This window comes from Hirundo rustica, chromosome 6 (genome assembly GCF_015227805.2).
Source record: "Hirundo rustica isolate bHirRus1 chromosome 6, bHirRus1.pri.v3, whole genome shotgun sequence".
NCBI lineage: Eukaryota > Metazoa > Chordata > Aves > Passeriformes > Hirundinidae > Hirundo > Hirundo rustica.
Window position 1 is genome coordinate 39,647,239 of NC_053455.1, and position 21,180 is coordinate 39,668,418.

The 21,180-nt window shown below is 43.4% G+C and overlaps 1 protein-coding gene across 3 annotated transcripts in view; it reads right to left on the reverse strand.

Annotated features, from left to right (window-relative positions):
* Positions 1-21,180, reverse strand: part of LRP4 (LDL receptor related protein 4) — an 83,530-nt gene that overhangs the window by 25,303 nt on the left and 37,047 nt on the right. For all 3 annotated transcript variants that reach the window (XM_040067110.1, XM_040067109.1, XM_040067111.1), the window contains exons 2-8: positions 17,077-17,223; positions 6,348-6,464; positions 4,641-4,754; positions 4,083-4,199; positions 1,535-1,663; positions 1,080-1,199; positions 824-949 (exon numbers count right to left, since the gene is read on the reverse strand). In XM_040067110.1, the coding sequence (XP_039923044.1) occupies positions 824-949; positions 1,080-1,199; positions 1,535-1,663; positions 4,083-4,199; positions 4,641-4,754; positions 6,348-6,464; positions 17,077-17,223 (870 nt within the window). The remainder of the gene's footprint in view (positions 1-823; positions 950-1,079; positions 1,200-1,534; positions 1,664-4,082; positions 4,200-4,640; positions 4,755-6,347; positions 6,465-17,076; positions 17,224-21,180) is intronic.

The window sequence follows — 21,180 nt, forward strand, 5'->3', positions numbered from 1 at the left end:
TCCTTGTAGAACACCCACTCTCCAGTCCTCAATAGCCCCAAAACAGGAGGTACAGTTTCACAAATCCATTTTGTCACCCCTAAAATCACTGTTCAGAATTCACTGATCCAGAAGAATCAGTACACATAGCTGGGCTCAACTCACTAGGATCAGTTCATGGACCAGCACATTCTATTCCTCAACAAAGCCTATGGGCATCCTGAAGGGTTTAAGGAAAAGAGAAGATCCTAGATATTCCCTGAATCCTACTATAACACTAGGGTCTGTTGAAATCCTCACCTTCTCCATAACCGCTATCATACAGAGAAATAGCAATACATGAAAGAGTAACTCCTGAGCAAATATCCAAGGGGAAAGCTGACACCCTTAATCCTCTAAAACAAAGGCTTTATTCTTCTCTTCCACTAAATGTCCTTTTTTATTCCACTGCCTGCTAGAATCATTCAGCAACTTCACAATGCAACAGGAAAGCTATCCAGAACTACCTAGAGGGCGTAACTTAGTACAGCCCATGTGACAATGGACTTGGCACATTATTGATGTTTCCAAGGCTGAATGGAATTGTCCCAGAGCTCTGTGGTAATTCACAGTGTAGGGACAAGACAGGAGGATACTTGACCAGAAAACACCTTCACCTAAGTTAGTTTAAGCACACAGACCTGCACAAGTTGGCAAGCATATAAAGACAGCCTGCAGATGCCATTCTCTGATGACAGAAACTCTAGGCTGAACTCCCTGAAGCAATACAAAAGAGACTTTACTACCTACTACGGTCAGGATGGAAACTTAATTAGCTATTAGGCAGCAAGGTAGCAGGTCACACCTGTGTTCTCACAGTTCTCCTCATCGCTGTTGTCGGAGCAGTCATCTTCCCCATCACAACGCCAGGACAGACGGACACAGCGTCCCGACTTGCAGCGGAACTGGTCAGCTGTACACATAGATGTAGCTGAGGGTTCAAAAAAGGAATTTTAGATGAACAAAAAGGATCAGAAGAGATCCAATTCCAAAGCTAACTGTCCCAAACACTCTTTTACATCCACAGAAACTGAATGTTTCCAGCAGTTCCCAGCACTCACTGCAGTTTCTCTCATCTGACTGGTCATCACAGTCAAAGTCACCATCACACCTCCAGCCAGCATTAATGCACAAGCCACTGTTGCACATGAATTCTCCAGAGCGACAAGGCTGATGAGATGCTGCAGAGATGATAAAGCACAAAAAGAGCAAACTCAGATGAGTGTAACAACCCCCGAAGCTCCTCAGCACCACCCTTACCCTCCATCATTAAGGAACTTGGTCCTGAGTAGATTTCTTCTGGAAACTGTAGTAATTCTTGTAAGCAGAAGCGCACTGACTATATAGACTTCAGGACTATTCTCACTTTCCAGAATTAAACAAAACCCCTAATAATGAAGGAGTTATGTGTGAACAATTAGATTGTCATCCACACTGTAAGCCCATGCTTACACAAAATGCGTTTAGGTTTGCAACTCTGATACTTGAACAAAGACATCACCCTGCGCTAACTTACAGCAGTCAGACTCATCAGACCAGTCCCCACAGTCATCATCACCATCACAGTGGTAGATGTCCAAGATGCAGCGTCCATATGCACACTGGAACTCCTCCAAGCTGCAAGTGGCAGCTGGAACATCTGATGCTAATGAGGGAATCAAAGAAAAAATATGTGAGGTGATTGAGGTGACAAGGCATAGTCCAGTTTAGAGGCAACCTCCTCAGTCCCATAATGGATTGGCAAGTATTCATTACTGCTTAGCTCTTCACGATTTGTATTACAGAGAGGAATGCTGGTTTTGCTTCATTGAAAAGCAGGTTAAACTTATAAATAAAGATACTCATACAGACAATACAGTAAATACGGTTTTTAAAAAAAGTTACGTAGAATAATAGGCTATAAAGTTGGAACTTTTCAAGAGCCATTAAATTCTAGAGAAGTAAAAAGATATGAAGGAAGAACTGATGGGAAAGCCTCAATAAGGATCTAAGAGCGTCACCTTCCATGTTATGCTTGAAACACTATGTCTTAGTGCCAAGGAAGTGCTTAATTGTTTAATGAATCTGCAAAAAAAGGTAGATAAAAAATAAAGAAACCTTAGGGATGGCTTCATATTAAGGACTGAGGCATGCTAGATTGCAAGATTAAACTAGGGAAAGATTCTTTTAAAATTTTAACAAAAATAAGCACTTGAAGACCAAAGGGGAAGCAAGCAAGCAGCAGGGTGTCCAGGCCAGCATCTGACCTTTGAGGATTTCCCCCTCCCTTTCCTCTCAAGCTCTGGCCAAAACAACCATGCCTATTCAGTAAGGAGCGCTGCCACAGAGACGACCCTGGGCAAAGCCAAACAAACTAATGGTCAAGGATTTGCCTACTGACTCTGTTCAACAGTACACTAAGTGGGAAGGTATGAAAAATATTTTGAGTCCCACACAACAGAATCTGACACCTCATCCTAGCTGAAGAATGCACTGTACATTTCAGATATACAAGTCTCCTAACTGAGGAGTTCTGAATATAAATTTAAGGGTTAAGCAAAAAAGAAAATAAAGACTGAAAAGAAAGAGTAGTCTAGGAAGTGAACTACACCTGCCTCTCCAACCTGAAGAAATGGGCATGGCCTGAAGGCATGAGCTAAGAACTTTAATTTAGTGAGTGTCAGCGGCTGGATATGAAAATGTGTGTTCATGTGTCCCTCACCGAAGGAGCCGGAGTGTTTCAGTTTCCTTGAGAAAATGAAATCAGTGACTTGAATTATCATGTTGTGTGATTCAATTTAACACATACATCCCCAAAAGAAACAAAAAGGAAAAAACCCAGACAAAAAAGGAGAGTGTCATCCCACCTTGTCCCAGATGAATGATAAACATGATTGTAGATAAGGAAAAGATGACAACCATGTGGATGAAGATAAAAGAACAGGAGGTAGCCATACTGAACATCTTAGCAAGTTACTTGAAATGTCTTATAGAGACAGCCAGCCAGGACTGAAATAGCATTTCAGCTCAGAGAAACAGGGACACCACTTCTGGGTGTCCCTCCACTCCCACAGGAGACAACATTGGAATATCTCTCTTCCCCTCCTGAGGGTCTGTTCGTGGCCTTCAGTGAAGTGACAGGCAAGGGAACAAGAAAGGCAGAGAGCAAAAGGAGGAGAGAGGCTGGCTTCCTCTTCAAGTCCTTTCCTGGCTTAGAAATGTTTGCAGCCCCTGGCTTTCTGCCAACTCTCATTATCTGAAAAGATAAAAGACAACTCCCCCATGCATCCACTCCCCCTGCCCTTCAGGAGCTGGCAGCCCTCATCCCCCTCCCAGAGCCTTTTGAAGTTTCCTGCTATCTAGAACAAATTCTGCAAAATGCCTTTGAGAGCAGGGAGGGGGAAGGGACCACTGCAAGTTCCAGAGACATGGACAGTGCTCACAGACTCAGGAGAGAGGCAGTGTGAGTTAGAAAGGGACACAAAGTCCTGTCCCACTTGCTATAACCCTGTGAAGGTGAAGAAGGAAACAAGAATTGTGATTTCTCATGCTCCAACACCACCCCCTCTCCTTCAGCATCAGTCACTTGTTGAGCAACATCCTGCAAAAAGCATTTAAGTGATAAGACACTGGGCAGGTGGGAGGTGTCTTCAGTGTGCAGTACCTGAGGATGCTTTCAATAAGCAGAGTACCCCTCCGATTCCAAAATTTCACTCCAGAATCAGACAAGAGGAAAAAGAAGGGAATAGTATCCTCGCCTTCCAGCTGCTCTTCAACTCCTCCAGTTTTATGGAGAGCTATATTCAGTAAAGCACAAACCTCCTGCTCTGACTCAGGGTCACAGCTAAGGGAAGGAAGAGAAGCAGCAAGGCACAAATGAAGTATGCCTGTGAGGTAACACAAGAGAGACACCATTCTTTTGTACCCTCTGGGCAAAGGCAAAAAAAGCAGCAAAAGGTAGCATAGCTGCCAGTACAGGCAGAACTAACTTGTTTTTTGATCTCTGCTGCAGAAAACATGCCAAAACCCAAGGCAAGAGCAGGTCCAAAGGGCTATTTCCTGCAGTTACAAAGGAAAGCACTTACGGCAGTTCTCTTCATCGGAGCCATCCTTGCAGTCTGTGTCCCCATCACAGAACCAGTGCTCAGCTATGCAGCTGCCGTCGCTGCAGCGGAACTCCTTCTCTGAGCACTTTCTCATATCTGCAGACAGCAATGCAAACAAAGACTTGGCTTTTTTCAGAGTACCCAGGAAAACACCACACCACCCTCCTGAAGCTCCTAGGGCACCCACAAACAAGACTGCTCATTAAACCACACATACCCATGTCAAGCAGGGCCTGAGCAAAACCATCACTGTTCTCCGGACTGACACAAAGTGCTGGATTCAACACCAATCCAAGAGGGCTTCACAATGCCATGTCAAGGAATGAAAGGTCTCAAGTGATTTTTTTTTGGCTGGCAGGTAAGCCACATAGCCCAAGATCCTAAGCAGCTGGCCCTTGGAATGGAATATCGAACAAGCTCAGCCCAGAAAAGCCAGCTGGGAGCCTTAGCTGTGTTCAGGGAATCCTAGAACTGCACAGGCTGAACTCTGCACAACTCCTTTTAAAGGACTGCAAGGGCAGTATTTATATTACTCACCACACTGCTCATCACTGTTGTCCCCACAGTCATTGTCACCATCACAGTGCCACAGGCTGCGAATGCAGTATCCATTCTGACATGAGAACTCGTCTTCCTCACACTCCCGTGGAGCTGCAGGGACACAACAAGGATAAGGTGAAGGCAAGGCAAGGAGATTTAGCTTGCAGAACACCAAATGTGTGACATGTTACAAGTCAAGCAACATCATCATCCAAGGACACGGTGATGCTGGAGAGCAGATTCTCCTAACAAATACCAGGAGAGCCACTGTGAGATTTCTTGAGTGTCTCTTTTCCACTCCGCTCACACACCAACAGTACAGCAGGCTCTAAAACTTGAGAACATAGCTTGAAGGAAGTAGCTGGAACAGAGAGATGAAGCCACACATCCTATGCTGGCATGTATTCTAGCACAGTCCCAAGCCAGACTCAAGATAACCCCGCACATAAAAAAGGTAATCCATGCCTCTTTTTAAATGAGCTAATAGTCCCTATTATTATCTAACAAATAACTGCTAGCAGTATTGTATTTCCAGCTTCTTTCCACAACGATGTCAAAGCTGTCTTCAAAGCAAAGGACATGTTGTTCACTGAAGAGGGAGAGAAAATTTGAACTTCCTCTTCCGAACACCTCAGTATTTGCAGCCTCATTTCACTCTCCTTGCCAGTTTTCTAAGGAAGCTTGTCTGCAGACCAGTAAGGAAAGGAAAGGGACTGCAAATCTAGCACCCAAGGACTTCAGTCCAACAGAAACCCTCCTACAATTACTGCTAGTCTGAATAACTCCCCACGAATTTCTCATGCCCAAAACCTTGTCTTTCTCCTTTCATTAGTCTCCAAATCTTTTGATCACACCCTTCTCCACTGTTGTCTTAGATACGAGGGCATTTCAATCTTTTATGAAAAACAGAAAACCAAAGAGACCCAGACCTACATATCTTTTCCTTCATTAATATATTTGAATAGACTGGAAAACTAAGCTTAGTCTTACATTCCAGAGCATCACACGGGATGTCAACCCTTGAACTTTGCTTCCCAGCTCTTTGCCCAAAAAGGCAGGCAAAGATCAGGAATATACTGATAAGAAAGTGAACTCATTTCCATGCATGCAGTGGACATGGAATACTTTATAGTCAAGAGCTTTATTTCTACATTTCTTCAGATGGGGTTCCTCCACCAGAGTCACTCTGGAGCACCATGCACACGGCTCAGTGTAGGCAGTATCCCTACAGCACCACCTTCTCCTCAAGGAGCCCTGTTTGAAGGGATAGGATGCTGGTGACAGGCCAGCATTGCAGGAAAGTCAGACACTGGAACCTGAGGCCACAGGAAGTCAGCCAGACAGGCAGTTCAGTAGGATTTGGCAGGGGTTAGGTGTTTCCACTAACAGGGGAAGGCATGAAGCCCAGCTCAGGGAAGTGCTTCATGGGACATTAACTAGCAAGGCTGTAGGGCATAAACAGTTCTACAGCTGGCTGAAGAAGCATCCCCTCCCCCAAGACAGGCAGCTGAACAGCGAGCCAGGTGCCAAGGCAGCAGGGCTTACAGGTACACACCTCTGTCACAGGCAGAACATAGCTTATTACAAGCCAGAGGTCCAATTCAGTGGATAGACTCTTCTATTCCATAATAAAACGGGTCAACTTTCCCCAGTCACAGCAGGCAGGCACTGCACCCACCCTCTTCCCTCAGACAGGTGACTTACGGCAGTCCTGCTCATCGGAGTCATCCTCACAGTCATTGTCTCCATCGCAGACCCACGACCGGCGGATACATTTCCCATTGTCACAGTGGAAGTCCAGGGGGGAGCAAGTGGGCAGCACTGAAAGAGCGAAGAAACATCTCATGGAGCTGCAGCCAGCTTCCTTCCTGAAAACAAAGTTCCTTCCCTCCTGAGGGAGCAGAGCTAAATCTCTTAGAAACAAAAGACAAAATTTCAAGTCATCAGGAAGAGCTGTTCCTTAGAGGGGAGTCAGAGTAGGTCTGTACCTTGGCAGTCTCTCTTCCCCAGAGAAAAACTGACCTTTCCACAATGAAGTAGATGTCACAATTCCCCCACTGAGCTCCCTCTTCCTCTTTCCATCCTTGAGCCTGCTGTCCACCCATAACTGCACTTGTTTTATAACAAGCAAAATTAAACTATCAATATCTTTCCTGCATGCTTCCCAGGGAAGTCCATCCTGTTTCTATTACACAGCAGGTTCCTTAGAGTGAGAACTATCAGAAGCAATGTTTTACTTTGAAAAGTAATGTGCTACAGTGTGTTTCAGCATGGGGACTCTCAGGTTTTTTATCTAAGAAATCTGCAAGGAGAAGCTGAGAGGCAGGAATCCACTGCTGGGGTCCCAACCTTGCTTGAAGTTTCCATCCAGAAAGGATGGAAGAAGGTGACAGACATAGGATGATGCTTGCCTACACAGGAGTCTGTTTGCAACAGAGTGGAACCACAAACCCACAGTGTCTGAAGAGGCCTGGAGCCACAAAGCTGGAATTCAAGGGGGAGCATCAGCCCCGTTCTTTCCCCCACAGATGAGAGGAACACTCAACCCCGAGAGGTTCACGCTTTCAAGTGCTGCCAGCTGTGGGAGGCAAGGGGCTGCACAAGACTGTTCCTGACAGGTGTGTTCTCCAACGAACAGCATTCGCTCGGTGATGTGACGGGGCGAGGGCTAGAAAGGCTACTGCCCAAAACCCTTTCATCCCAGCCCAGCCTGCCGACAGCAGCTCCCATCTGTCAGCAGGCAGGCCAGCCCTTCTCTGCTATGCTGCTACTCCCTTTCCTGCCAACACTACCCTGGGGGTGGGAGTGAGAGCAGAGGGAGGTGGGCAAAAAAGGAAGGTGAAGACAGCAGCCACACACAAAAGGAGGATGATTTAATACGGAAAACAAACAGTCACATTTTCAGTTTTTCCAGCTTTCTCAACCCTCTGTTCCCCCTTGGCCCAGGACTGCTGCCAGTGTCCTGTTAAAGAAGCATAGATTATACATATTAAATCATTCACTGCTCTCCATAGCAAGTCCTCCAACATCTCTCACCAAAGGCCTGTCCTAAAAGCTCCCCTTTGTAAGAACATATTAGGGAAGATAAATTCAGACTTTCTCTAACATCCATTTTTCTAACCACAAATTTGGATCATCCTCAGCTGTTCCTGTAGTGTGGCAGGCATTTCTGAGGACATCACTGCAGATGTAATTGCTCTCAAAATTCAAACAATTTAGCACTGGCCCTTGGGAAAAGGTCCTTCCCATCGTGTCCAGGCTATCCCATGTAGGTATCTATCCACCCCATATCCAGCTATTTCTAGGCCCCAGAAGGGTATGAAGGAGAGGGAAGCACAAAAATCTGTATTTTCCCTCTACAGGTTTGACAGCACCCTGATCTTCCAATATCTGACCCCTTTCCTTACATCGCCCTTTCTCTGGGCTGCTGCAGCAAAATGAAGAAGGAGTTTCCACTTCTTCCTCAGGGCAGGTAGTAGAAAACTCTCCACTTTCCAAACTCTGCTTCCAAATAAAACCAAATCATTTTTGGACTCAGATTATCAGTCCCACAGATCAGACCTCTCTCTCCCAAGCACAACTTCCAAAACACCGCACCCTGAGAAAACCTTCCCTGGCCTCAGCTGCAATTTCAGGACTAAGACCATCCTCCTAGCATATGGTTTAGCATGACTAATCACCAAAGGACTGCACAGGAGCCACCTGGAAGGGAATTTGCATGCTCACTCTCCAGGGGAGAATTCTTCAGGCTCCCAGAGGGTTAAGCCATTAGCGCTGGTTCAGAGCGGATACCATTATCCCACTGAACTGCTGCATCCCTTCACAAGGTAATGACACAAAATGAAATTCCACCCCTACGAGGAGCAATTCAGCCAATTTCATACTCTCCCTAGATATAAAAATCAAGCTTCAAGCACAAGGGAAGAGAGCAAAGCACAAATTGCCATGTACAAAGGAGGACCAAATCCCCCAACCCAGCAGAGAGCCAGTGCGTGCTAGCACAGACAACACTGGGGCGGGGGCAGGGTGGGATTAAATCTCCTACAGGAGCTCTCCTTTAAAGGAGGAAGAAAAAACACAAACATGCTTGAGACCAAAAAACCCAAACTAATGAATGAGGGCTGATCTTTCATAAAGCAGAGGAACTGTCAATGGCATCAGGGTTGGGATCCATATAAACTCGTAACCTGAATCTAATAATGGTCACCAACAGATGCTTCAAAAGAAAATGCAAGAAATTCTGGGAGCAGCTTTCACATGGGGGCAATCTCTTCCTAATCCCCCTCTTCCTAGCTCTGCTCTCCAAATCATTTCTTCCCTAAGTAGACTAAAAAGCACACCACTTACACAGAAACATTTGTTCCCTTCTATTTGTTCTAAGCACATCAGGCTCCAGTTCCACTGCACAGCCCTTTGCTCTAGGCTTGTTACTAATCAGCTCTTCTGTTGGCCATTTAATACTTCATATTTTGATGAGTTTTAGTTCTATAGAGGTAAAGCCGAGGCCATATCACTAGCCCACAGTGAATGTTTAGTACTGTTGTAAATATATCCAAAGCGTTTGGAAATTTGAAGTTAAGAGAAAATTCAAAAGTTAGGAGGTCATGCTTAGGACACTCAAACAACCCCCACTATGTCTTGTTCTGACACACTGGAGCAGCTATACAATCTGGTAAGCATATTGCTTTTACTCATATAGCTAATTTTAAAAGCCATAGTCAGCAGGTAGGTACATGCAATGCAAATGAAGCAGTGAGGACTCTTCACTGACAGAGGTGGAACAAGACCTCTTCATCTTGCTGGAGGACAAACTGGATTAGCATCAAGAAGACTAGAAACTGAATCCCCATATTCTCATCCCAGCTTGATACTGACGCATGACCCTGGGACAGTTCTGCCTCTTTAGCCCCCTTCTCCAACCTGTCAAATGAAGGATATTTATTATTTTCTGAAACAGCTGCAAGTTCTTCATAGGCATCACTTCCACTGATAAGAAAGCAATCGCAGACTGTAGTAACGTGCTTTCACCAGTACGCACAGCGGGATTAGGCTGTGCCAACAGTAAATACAGGGGCCTCAACCCCCCCTTCTCTGCTCAATCCCAGCTTGATCTCTCCATATCAATGCAAAGAAACAATATTTTCCTAAAAGAGAAACTGGAATTCCAGGACCTGGAGTTGAAGGCAGGCAAATGTCCAGACAGACAGGGATTATCTTGCCTCCCCAGGCAGAGCCAGAGGCATGATGGGGAGCAAATCCAAAGAAGGGGAGCCAGTGGAAGAACTAGGCTGGGCAGCAACAGCTAAAGAGAGCACATCTGTCAACTGACAGTGAGCAATACAAAAAGGCCTTTGAACTTCCAACCATTTCCCTGAGCTCATCCCTCTGCATGGTCACACTGGACATCATCCAATGTTTCAGCAAAGCTAGGTCTATCATAAGCCTGCTATTCCTCCCCCTCTCCCAACTCCTATTACACAGGACACTCTTTTATTGCCGAGCAAAAGGAGAAGGGGGAGGGCGGGCAAAAAGGGAAGTTTATAAGGTGAAACGCAGACTGAATCACGTCCCACTGTCCTTTGAACACTTTATCCCTGTTGCCTGTAGTGAGCAGGTTGCTTTGTACCCAAGGACAGCAAGCAACTGCTGTTCAGAGTTCTGGAACGCAGAGAGGCTTGAACAATACTGGCTGCTTAATTAGACAAACTCTCATTCACGTGAAGAATGAGAAGTTAATTTTAAAAATAAATAAAACTAAAACAAAAAATCATGCTTCCTCCATTAGAAAAGTGCAGCCTCACCCCCAGCTATGTATATACACATGCATGTGTATAAATACATGCATACCCACAAACAGATCTGCTTGCTGAGATCTGCAGCAGGCAAAAAGTCCAGGGACAAAAATAAAGGAGGGCAGTCTACTCTCAGGAAGAAAAAGGAGACACTTCATTTTACTAACAAACATTTTGGAAAATCTAGTTCCAGAATAACATAAAACATTATTACACTGCCGAACTGTATTTAAGGATGTTGCCAATCAAAAGAAGAAAAAAAAAAAAAGAAAGGAAAATTAAAAGACTATCGGCATCCAATCTTTCACAGCCCTTTGATCACAAGCACTCTGCCTGAGGGGGCATTGCATTAATTCTGGTGCCTTTTAAAGGAAACACACATACTCCAGGCCCAATAACACGACAAAGTTGCAGATAAGGAACTGGTGTGTTTTCAACAGAATATTAAATTTAGAAGTGAACCTTCACCTGAGCCATTGCATCTGAGCTCAATATTCGTGATTAAGTGAATGGCAGAAGGAAAATTATTCTTTTGAAGTTTCCATTAATTTTAATAAAAGACCTGTGAGATTTTTATCCTAACCTCACCTCAAAAAATTTTGTTGTGGGGCTGATGAGCAGGTTATGCTGATAGCCTGGCCAGGCAAGAAAAGACCCTCTAGTGGGCTTGAATGAGCTGTAGCTCAACAGGAACTGTGAAAATTTCTCCATGAGATGGGAACAACAGATCACTTTCAGTAATCTTCAATGTAAAAGAAACAAATTTTTATTCAGTCCCTTCAAATGAAGAAGGGCTGTACAACAGCACACCGAGCTAAGGAAGCAAGTCTGTGTCCCGAAAAGTAACACACTTACTTAACTTAATTATGTATGATACAGATGCAAAATTCAGAGCAAAAAGGCTCATCTGGGGGGATGGTTGTGGGGAGATTCGGTGTATCTTATGAGAAACAGAGCTATTTATCAGTCCTCAGGCCAAGTTTACTCAGTTGTCCTTTCACCCTTGCCACAGGAAGTAAGACTCATTCACAGACGCAGGACTTCAAAGGGCGTGCAGGAGGGCAGAATGAAAACCATTCCTCTGCTTGCACGCGGCTTTCGTTAGGGACAGGCCAAAGCAGTCTCTGCTGGCACAAGGCAGGAAGGCAGCTGAACGACTCAGTGCATGTGCAGCCAGGGCTTCCAAGCCAGACGCTGTCAGCAAGCCAGAGAGCTGACACCAGACAGTCTATGGAGCTGGCATGACAGCTGGCAGGTTGCTTATTGCTATTATTACTACAGGACTCGGGCTTGTAAACATGATCCAGAGCAGGAAGCAAACATGTCACGGAATAATTGGCTTCCATCACAGCAGGGCTTCAAATCTGCAAGGAGAACGGTTTCTGTCACAGGTAAGCAGAGGCAGGGCTTTCCCGAAACCAATGGAAAATACCTATGGAGAGCCAGACATCCTGAGGGCGCCGATACAAATGTAAAGTGTCTGGGGTGTGCAGAAACAGCGACAGTTGAGGAAAAAAGTTAGTGCAACCAACTCGAGAAATGGTAATTTGTTTTATAGTGTGCAACACAATATTTAAAAAACAAAGTAAAACGCACCATATTTTAAGAATTTATCTCAAAACTAAAAATATCTCTCAAAAGGAGTGTTTCCCAGGTCTGCTCCTGTTTTTTGTAGTTGTAACTCCACTCACGACCAAGTATCTTGCCTTTTTTTTTTTTTTTACACCACACACTGCATTTCAAACTGTTATTCTTTACCCAAAATGACAGATTACCAATTCAAGGCTAGAAAACCGCATTAATAAAGAATTTAGCAAACTCAACTACTCAAGCATATATGCAGTACTGAATAGACACAGGTGCAAGACTGAATCTTGATTTGCTAAAGCAGTTTTCACCTTAACCCCCAGCCTGTTTCACTCTCTTGCTTTATTAAGAGTCCACTCTTCCCATTTTCCTCTCCTCTTCCCAAGGAAGTAGACTCATTGTTCTCGTTGAATTGGCTTACAGGATACATATGAGCATATGATACACTGAAGAAAAGTACACTTTAAAAAGGTATGGTTGCAGCTTTATTTCTCTGGATAGTTCAGACATTCACAGGAGAAAAAAGAAAATCCTGCAACTCTAAAACTAGCTTTCAGCAGACCAGTGGAAAGGTGGGATTCCTTGCGAACGCATCTGTTCGCTCTTCCAATCAGAGACATCTACTTGATATTATAATTCCTGCCTGTAAAACTCAGAGCTGCACATCCGTACAACTGCTGGGAAAGAATCTCAATAGCTTTAGCATCTCAGGAGACTCCATATAAAGTGGTTGCAGACTAAGGCTCATAAGAGTGAAAAAACCAACTGGGCACACTGCAGCATGGAGACTAGTTCCATGGTTTTTGAGGAATTTTTTAAGGAGGCCTTAAGTAGGCCAGTATATCTGGGGATTGCTAAATGACTTCACCAGAACAATCCAAATCTTTAGCTCAGTATTTGTATTAAACAAAATTTAATCATTTCAGTCAATAAATAAAGCCATAAATCAAGTTCAAAACAGAGAAGCTCAAAATTTCGCTAACCAGGAAACTTCATGCATGTCACATGACAAACAGCCAGAGAAGAAAAGAAAAATTAGTGAAGCAACTGTTCTCATGTACAATGTGCATCACTGCTGATTCGTGAGAAATTTATATTGATTTAAAGTCCAAGTTGCTGTTCCAAAGGGCTCAAGCCCCAGCCCTGCTCTTGCACTCCTACTGCCCTGTTCATGCTTGGAATAGAGGGCAAGCAGAGAGAATGGAAGGTTAACCCCACAAACGAGTACACCTTCAAAAGGCTCCTATATGCCAAGCAGAAGGGAGCGATTTAAGCAAGCAACCTGCTCTGACAAAAGGTTTTGGTGCTATAACTAAGCAAGATAGGAAACAGCACAGACAACAACCACAAACCTACACTGTAGAGCTGATCTAGTTCTCACAAGCTAAGAATAGTAACATACTTGGATTCATAATGAGCAGCCACTCAGAGCAAGATGTAACAGGCTTAAAGGAGAAAGTGTCCCTCGGGCTCCTCCACTGCAACCTTGCCACGTGTGTGCTGAAGTCATGCACCGAAGCAATGGGGCAAAGGATGCTACAGAAATGTTAACTTCTGTTTTTGCTGTCTTCTTTCCACTAAATTGCACTTCAAGTACTGCTGGCTGTCAGCTGAAGAAGTTCTTTTTGTATCTATTCTACCAGGATGCAGTATTTAAAAAGGCAGCTCCTATTCTAGTCCTTCCCCTTGAATCACTTTACTCTGTATAAACGGAGCTCCGTTTCTACCCTTTCATCTTGTCAAACCTACTGTCCTTCTCTATACATGCTAGCTTTCCTCTGTCACTAAATTGCAAAGACCTGCAGCACAAATTATATCCTAAATAAGATCACAGATCCAACATAAGGTTGGAAAAGACCCTCAAGACCATCCAGTCCAACAGCCATCCTACACCACCCCTAAGCCATATTCTCAAATGCCACATCCAGACACCTCTTAGACACTTTCAGAGACCATGACTCCACCACCTCCTGGCAACTTATTCCAAGGTCTGATCACTCTTTCAGTGAAAAGTTCTTTTCTAACATCTGTACCTTGCCTGGTGCAGCTTAAGGCCATTTGCTCTCATCCTATCTCTTGAGCCATGATAGAAGAGACTGACACCCACCTCACCACAACCTCTCTTTCAGGTAGTCGTAGAAGGCAGTGAGGTCTCCCTAGCTTCCTTTTCTCCAGGCTAAACCTCCATTCCCTCAGCTGCTTCTCCCAAGACATGTTTTCTAAACCCTTCACCAGCTCCACTGTGCTTCTCTGGACACACTCCAGCACACTTCAGTGTCCTTCTTGTAGTGAGGGACCCAAAACTGGACACAGCACTTGAGGTGTGGCCTCACCAGTGCCAAGTACAGGGAGACAATCACTGCCCTGGTCCTGCTGGCCACACTATTGCTGATACAGGCTGGGATGCCATTGGCCTTCTTGGACACTGCTGGATTGTGTTCAGGTGCTGTTGACCAGCACCCCCAGGTCCTTTTCTGCTGTGCAGCTTTCCAGCCTGTAATGCTGCCTTGGGGTGGTTGTGACCCACTGGCAGGACCTGACACTTCACCTTGATGAATCTCGCACAACTGGTCTCAGCCCATCGACCCAGCCTTTTCCTCATTCACTAACTGGGTCATCTTGTCATAGGAGATCAAGTTGGTTAAGCAGAACCTGCCTTTTCAAAAACCCTATTGTCTGGGCCTGATCCCTGGTTGTTCTGCACATGTTGTACGATGGCACTAGGATGATCTGCTCCATGACCATCCCCAGTACTGAGGTCAGGCTGACAGGCCTTTAGTTCCCTGCATGATCCCTCCAACTCTTCTTGTAGATGGGTGTTTTATTTGCCAATCTCCATTCAACTGGAACTTCTCTGGTTAACCAAGACTGCTGCTAAAGGACTGGAGGCAGTTTGGCAAGTTCTTTCACCCACATTACTTTTAAGTGCACCTCATCTGGGCTCATAGACTTGGGTGTCTAACTAGCATAGCAGGTCACTATTTCCTACTGGATTATGGGGGCTTCACTCAGCCCTCTGTCACTAAGTTCCAGCTTGAGGAACTGGGTATCCTGAGGATAACTGGTTTTGACATTAAAGACTAAGGCAAAGAAGGCACTAAGTAACTCAGCCTTTTTCCCACTTCCCTGACACTATGGTACCCTCTACATTCAGCTAAGGGTGAAGACTCTCCTCAGCCCTACTTTTGCAGCCAATGTATTTATGGAAATTTTTTTTGTCTTAACTGCAGCAGCAAACTTTCCTAGAAACCGTAAATTAAGAAAGGCAGAAGTCAAACCCAGTTCCCACATTCTCTGCATCACTTTATATTCTGTCTCGTATATGTCTACCTCTATTTTATATTTTTCCCAATCTCCAGTGCCTTAGAATACCAGAAGATTGCTTACACTTCAGTACTGCTTCCTAGTTTGGAGAGCTTCCATTCAAATAGATACAGGCCAGATCTTCTTAATATATTGTATCTCCTTAATATATATCTTACTGTGCAAGACCAAAAGGTTCCTCTCTTTCAGGCCACAAAGAGAGAGACATGATGCATCAGTAAATGCCAAGAGAAGAGCAGAAGAAAGTAGCATGAAAATAAATGTTCTTCCTCAAAACACAAAATCTGCCTCTACTTGTAATACAAAGACTTCCCAAACAATCTTAGTGGATTATACATCCATAAACTTGTCAGATTGCTGTTTGAGAATGTTTGAAGTCTCAGAATCCATGTTTTGTGGCAAGGAGATTCACAGTTTAAGCATACGTTGTATGAAGCAACCTCATTCTAGTTCCTACAGAAGATCTTATCTTTCCTGCTCCCAAGTCCTACCATGCCTGCTAGCTTGAAATTTTTGGTTCTGGAAGTTGTTGAATTACAAAGAAAATCATATCAAGAATTACCACTTGTCTAAATCATTAGTTGAGCCCACAAAAACAAAAGTTAAAACAATCCCACCACCATCCCCTAATCTCCTTGCCTACCTGAAGAAAAAAAAAATCCACAGAAAAGGGAATTTTCTTCTGTGCTTAGTAGAAAGCCAGTAAAACCAGCTCAGCTATTGGATATGCCTTACCTCCCCAATACTCAAGGTCTTCTATGTTGCTCAACATTTCAAATTTTTAAGAAACAAGAATTGAGAAGGAAGGAAATTTTCAAGAAGCTGGGTTGACATCTCCCAATTTAAGGAAGAAGAGATTCTTTAAGACAATATTTAAAAGATTAGGAAAGCTCCTTTCCATACAGTAATCAACAGCAGAAACCAGGGGAGGTTAGAGAAAGATCCAGCAGAGAAAGATAAATTTCTCTCTCATGTCAATTGACAGGAGCCTTAAATTTTCAGTTCTAGGGCAACTTTTAGGAAAGGAGTTTCATGATACCAGACCTTTTTTTCCACTCTTCAACTCTACCATACTCTGTGGAACCCAAAGAGATGAGGTATAAAAGGAATTTACTTGTATCTCCACAGAAAGAGGCTTTCTCTATTCATCTCTATCATGCCACACCCACTCAGAGTGATATCTCACATCAGTTCTCACCCAGCTGGGCTCAGCTACACAGACGCCAACACTGCATACACGGTACCTGCAAGGTGACGTCTCTCAGCAAACCTCAAGACCAATGAATGTTATTTCAGTTTGATTCCCTCCCTTCACAGGCCAGCCAGGACAGAAACTAGAATGTTACTTAAGAGGGCAGACACCCTCAATACGCCTCTTCACACTGTTTATTTTCCATTAATATTTACAGCAAAATCATATAATTTAGAGATAGTGCTTTTGCAAGGGTGGAAAATGAGAGCTATTTTTCTCTGTCCCTCCTCTCCCTCTAACATATTCGTGTCCAACCATCATCTAAAATGAGCTGCAAAAAAAGCCAAAGTTGGGCTTTCACTGTGTTTTATATCAGTGGACAATGGCTTCGTTAGACTCTGAGTCAGTCAAAAGTACGTCATTCACAACCAAAAACTTCTGTCATATAAATGGTAGAATGTGCCTGTGAAACAGGAAGCAGCTGCAAAGAAAAAGATACTCAGTTTTCCCAAACACAAGTCAAGGATGGTATTCTTACTGCAGCCATCTTCATCACTGTGGTCTCCGCAGTCATTGTCTCCGTCACATTGCCACTGAGCAGGGATGCACGTGCATTCACCAAAAGCACTGACAGCACAGGTGAAATGATTACGTCCACAGGAGCACTCAGTGCTACTTGTAACACCTGTAAAGGAAGAAAAAAAAGAAAGATGTTTTGAAGAAATCCCATCTATTTTAGAGTAAACATTAAATACAAAATGACATCAATTTTTCTCTGTGTACACACTAGTGTGTATGAACACATCCTTGACTGCAAAGGAAAATATTCACCCTCCTCACATGCTGAAATTGGAGATCAATTACTGTGCACAGTTTCTTGGAAAGGGGATCTTTGAAATCAACAGTCAAGTGCAACCTCCCGAAAAGAAACTCGGGAATCAGCTGAAAACTCAGCACTACTCACAAATATTCAAGGAATGCCAGGTATCAGAACACCACTTTTATTTTACAAACTCAGTCTTCTCCTAGACCACAGCGCTGCTGCTGCTCTTCACTTAATTATGAAACCAGGGGAAAAGTCTCTGAAGTAGAATCCTTGCTCTTTGAAGGGTCATTTCCAAACCCTAAACTTTTTATACGCAAACCTTTTGCATGTCACTATTTTAGACATTTCAGAATCCAGTGAAAGTGGAAAAAAATCTTTTATTATATACCTGTAAACATTAAACTGTTACATTAGGCTGTGCATAACTGACATTTATAAGAGCAAGAGGATTTTCAGCTTTACAAACTGACCAAAGAGAAAATGCAATCCAAATGATAATATATTAATCTGTTAAGAATATTTTTTCCAGCCTTAAAGTTAGCCTAAGCACCTCCCAGCCCTCCTTTCCCACCTTCAGAACAATACTCTAACACAACTCTTGACTCTCATCCCTGTGCAAATGCAACTATTTATGATATCCTACACTTCCTCTTAAAAAAAATCTCTTCCTGGAAAAAGAACACCCTCCCCCAAAGGAAAACCTCATGCCTGAACTTCTGTCTGACATTTTCTAGACAATCTATATAATCAATATCACTGTTAAACAAATGATTACTCCATCAATCATCAACTCTCTCTGGCTAGTCTGGTTGGATTTTTTTGCATGGTTCCTTCTTTCTGCAATTCAAACAAATCTAAAGCGCTCAGATTAAACAATCGATCATAAGGAAAGAATTATAGATAAATACCTGTCCCAAGTGGTAATCACATACATACTAAACTATTTTCAGGCTTTTTGATTTCACTGATCTCACTCCTGTGATAAACCATAAACTGTATCAATCTAAGCAAAAAGAAAAAAAAAAAACAAGCCTCATAATTTCCTTATTTTCCACTCTAATTGAGAAAAACAGTATTTGCAAAGTTGATGTAATACTTCTGCAACTCAATCAACAGGAGAATTCCCTCCAGTGAGGACATCCACTTGTGCAAGTAAAGCAAAGATTTAACTTCAGAGGGGATGCACTTCCTTGAAAAAGGGTTACATTATGTTTCTTCTGCACAAAACTGGCTGAAGAGGTTTCTGCCAGTTTCAGCTGCCTGCTTGCAAACACTGCAGGTTGCAAGGCCTTAACTACAGACTATTTTCCAAGCTGAACTGTACCCAAAAAACTGGTCGTAGGGTTTCTATTCAGTCTTATCACGGGCGTGAAAATAAAAACCTTTTATTCTTTCGCTCATGTCCATTACAAGTTACTTTTGAAAGGTTTAGTACAAAACAATACATCGCAAGGGATAGAGATCTGCGTACAACAGAAAAGCAGATCTGGTGTAATGAGGGATAAAGGCTAAAAGAACAGGAGGCGAATAAGGAATTAAAGAAGGCAGAGTGGTCAGATCTTCAGAGGACTTATCAGGTATGGCCAGGGCAATGGCTGGCTCAAAAGGACAGCAAGCGGGTGATGTAGCTAGAAGGCAAAAAAAGCAATAGACATTCCTAAGGAAAAGCAATTCATCACCTATGCAACGTTTCAGACTAGTAGAAATAAACTAAGGGAAATTCAGAAGAACCACAACCACCCACAAAAATCAAACGGGTTTCTTCAAACCAACAACACAGAAAATTCAGAACAAACCATCTTCTGCTTCACCTACAACTTTTTATGCAAGCCAGAACTAGTTGCGTATTGTTGCCGAAGTAGCTGGTGTTTAAACTACCTTTTCCAAAGCAATTTTCTATCATTATCCTCATCAAAAGCACCCCAAAACCTCATCCCAGCTACTTTAAGCTCCAGTACCCTTTCCTGTTGGAGTACATAAGACCACTATCATTTAGGTTGGGAAAGATCTCTAAGGTCACCAAGTCTAACCATTAACTGAACAGTGCCAAGTCCACCATTAAACCATATCTTTAAGTGCCACATCCACATGCTTTTAAATACCTCCAGGAAAGGAGACTACCATTCCCTGGGTAGCCCATCCTCCAGTGTCGACAAACCTTTTTGTGAAGAAACTTTCCCTAATATCCCATCTGAACCTCCTCTGACACAACTTGAGGCCATTTCTGCTCATCCTGTCACTTTGTACCTGGGAGAAAAGACACCTACCTCCCTACAACCTCTTTTCAGGTAGTTGTGGAGAGTGATAAGAGTCTCCCTGAGCCTCCTTTTCTCCAGGCTAAGCAACTCTAGCTCCTTCAGGCCCTCTCCTTAATCCTTTCACCAGCTTTTCTGGCCTTCCCCATGAGCAGCATGGCAGTACAGCTCTGCAACAGCAAAGAAAGAATTTGTGCAGCTGTCTTTGCAGTCTGCAAAGTGTAACTTAATCTGCTGTATTGTCAAACACACAGTTCTCTTCAAAGCTGCTACTAATATTAGGTTATATATAAGCATACACATATTAAATTTGTTCTTCCCACCTCATTAAAGTTGCTGTGTTCCATCATCTCTGCTTTGTGATTTTACCATGCTACTGAAACTGTTGGAAGCTGAAGGACACGTTATGACCTAGATACCAACACTCTCTCATATGCTCTAGCTGGTGTCTGCAGTGCTATTATGTAAGCATGCGTTGCTTAACTATTTCAAATTATAACCTTTGCAGATCCAATGGTTTGTGATTCGTGACCATTAGGGGAACTAACCTTCTAGTCACCATAAATCATGATTTACCCTGGTTTTGCACTTGTCAAGCAATGCACACGATTGTTGGGAAAACACACCGATTTCAACCTATGAACAGTTTCAGAAGCAATCCTGGATGCCTAGTCTTTCCCAGAAAAAAGGACAAGGTGAATGAAAGCTGGCACACCTGGAGGCAGCAGGAATTTTCTTAATGATTTCAGTGCGGATAGTATTTCACCTTTGGTGCCTCATGATTAATTCCCAGTGCTGAGAGATCCAGTGACACTACCCTGTAACCATATCTGTAACAGTAGAGGGTCAGGAAGGATAAAGATGAGAAGCATGTTTTTTCCAGCTCCAAGCGGAAGTGGTGCCCTTGGTGTGAGAAGCCTTAGCAGATGATCTGCCCTCTTACCTGAAACTCATTAAACACTGGGAGCGTGAGACAGAAGGCTGACCAAACACACATATAAAGCCCCAGGGTCACGTTTCAATCCCAGTTAGTCAGTTGGCCAGGAACAGGAAGGAAATCAGTGCTTGCTGTTCAGGCAACTGGACCAACAATCAAAGGGGACAGATCTAATTCCACTTCTACACATTATTCTGGGGCGGAACAACGAGAGGCACCTCTGGGCTTAGTAATGACAAATATTTTCCCTGAAACTTTACATCACATTGCAGGCTTGGACATTTTACTAACTCTGGATTCAAAAATCTTTTCACTTATGCAGGAGGCAAAACCCTGACATATTTTAGCAATGCAATATATACAAAATGATACAAAAAAGCTAAACAGAGATATTGCCACATGCTGAGCTGATATCATTCAATTTTCATGGCCTCTCCTGATCCCTCATGCGACCACAACAAAAATTTGCTATTCTCATTTGCCCTTGGGTATAAACAACCAAAAAAATCATCTTCACTGTCTGCAGTTTGGTTCCCTCCAGATGCATAGCAGCAGGATCCAGTAACCAAACAGTTTTCTAGCAAAGTATACAAACAACCTTCAGATTTTAAAAACAGGAAGTCA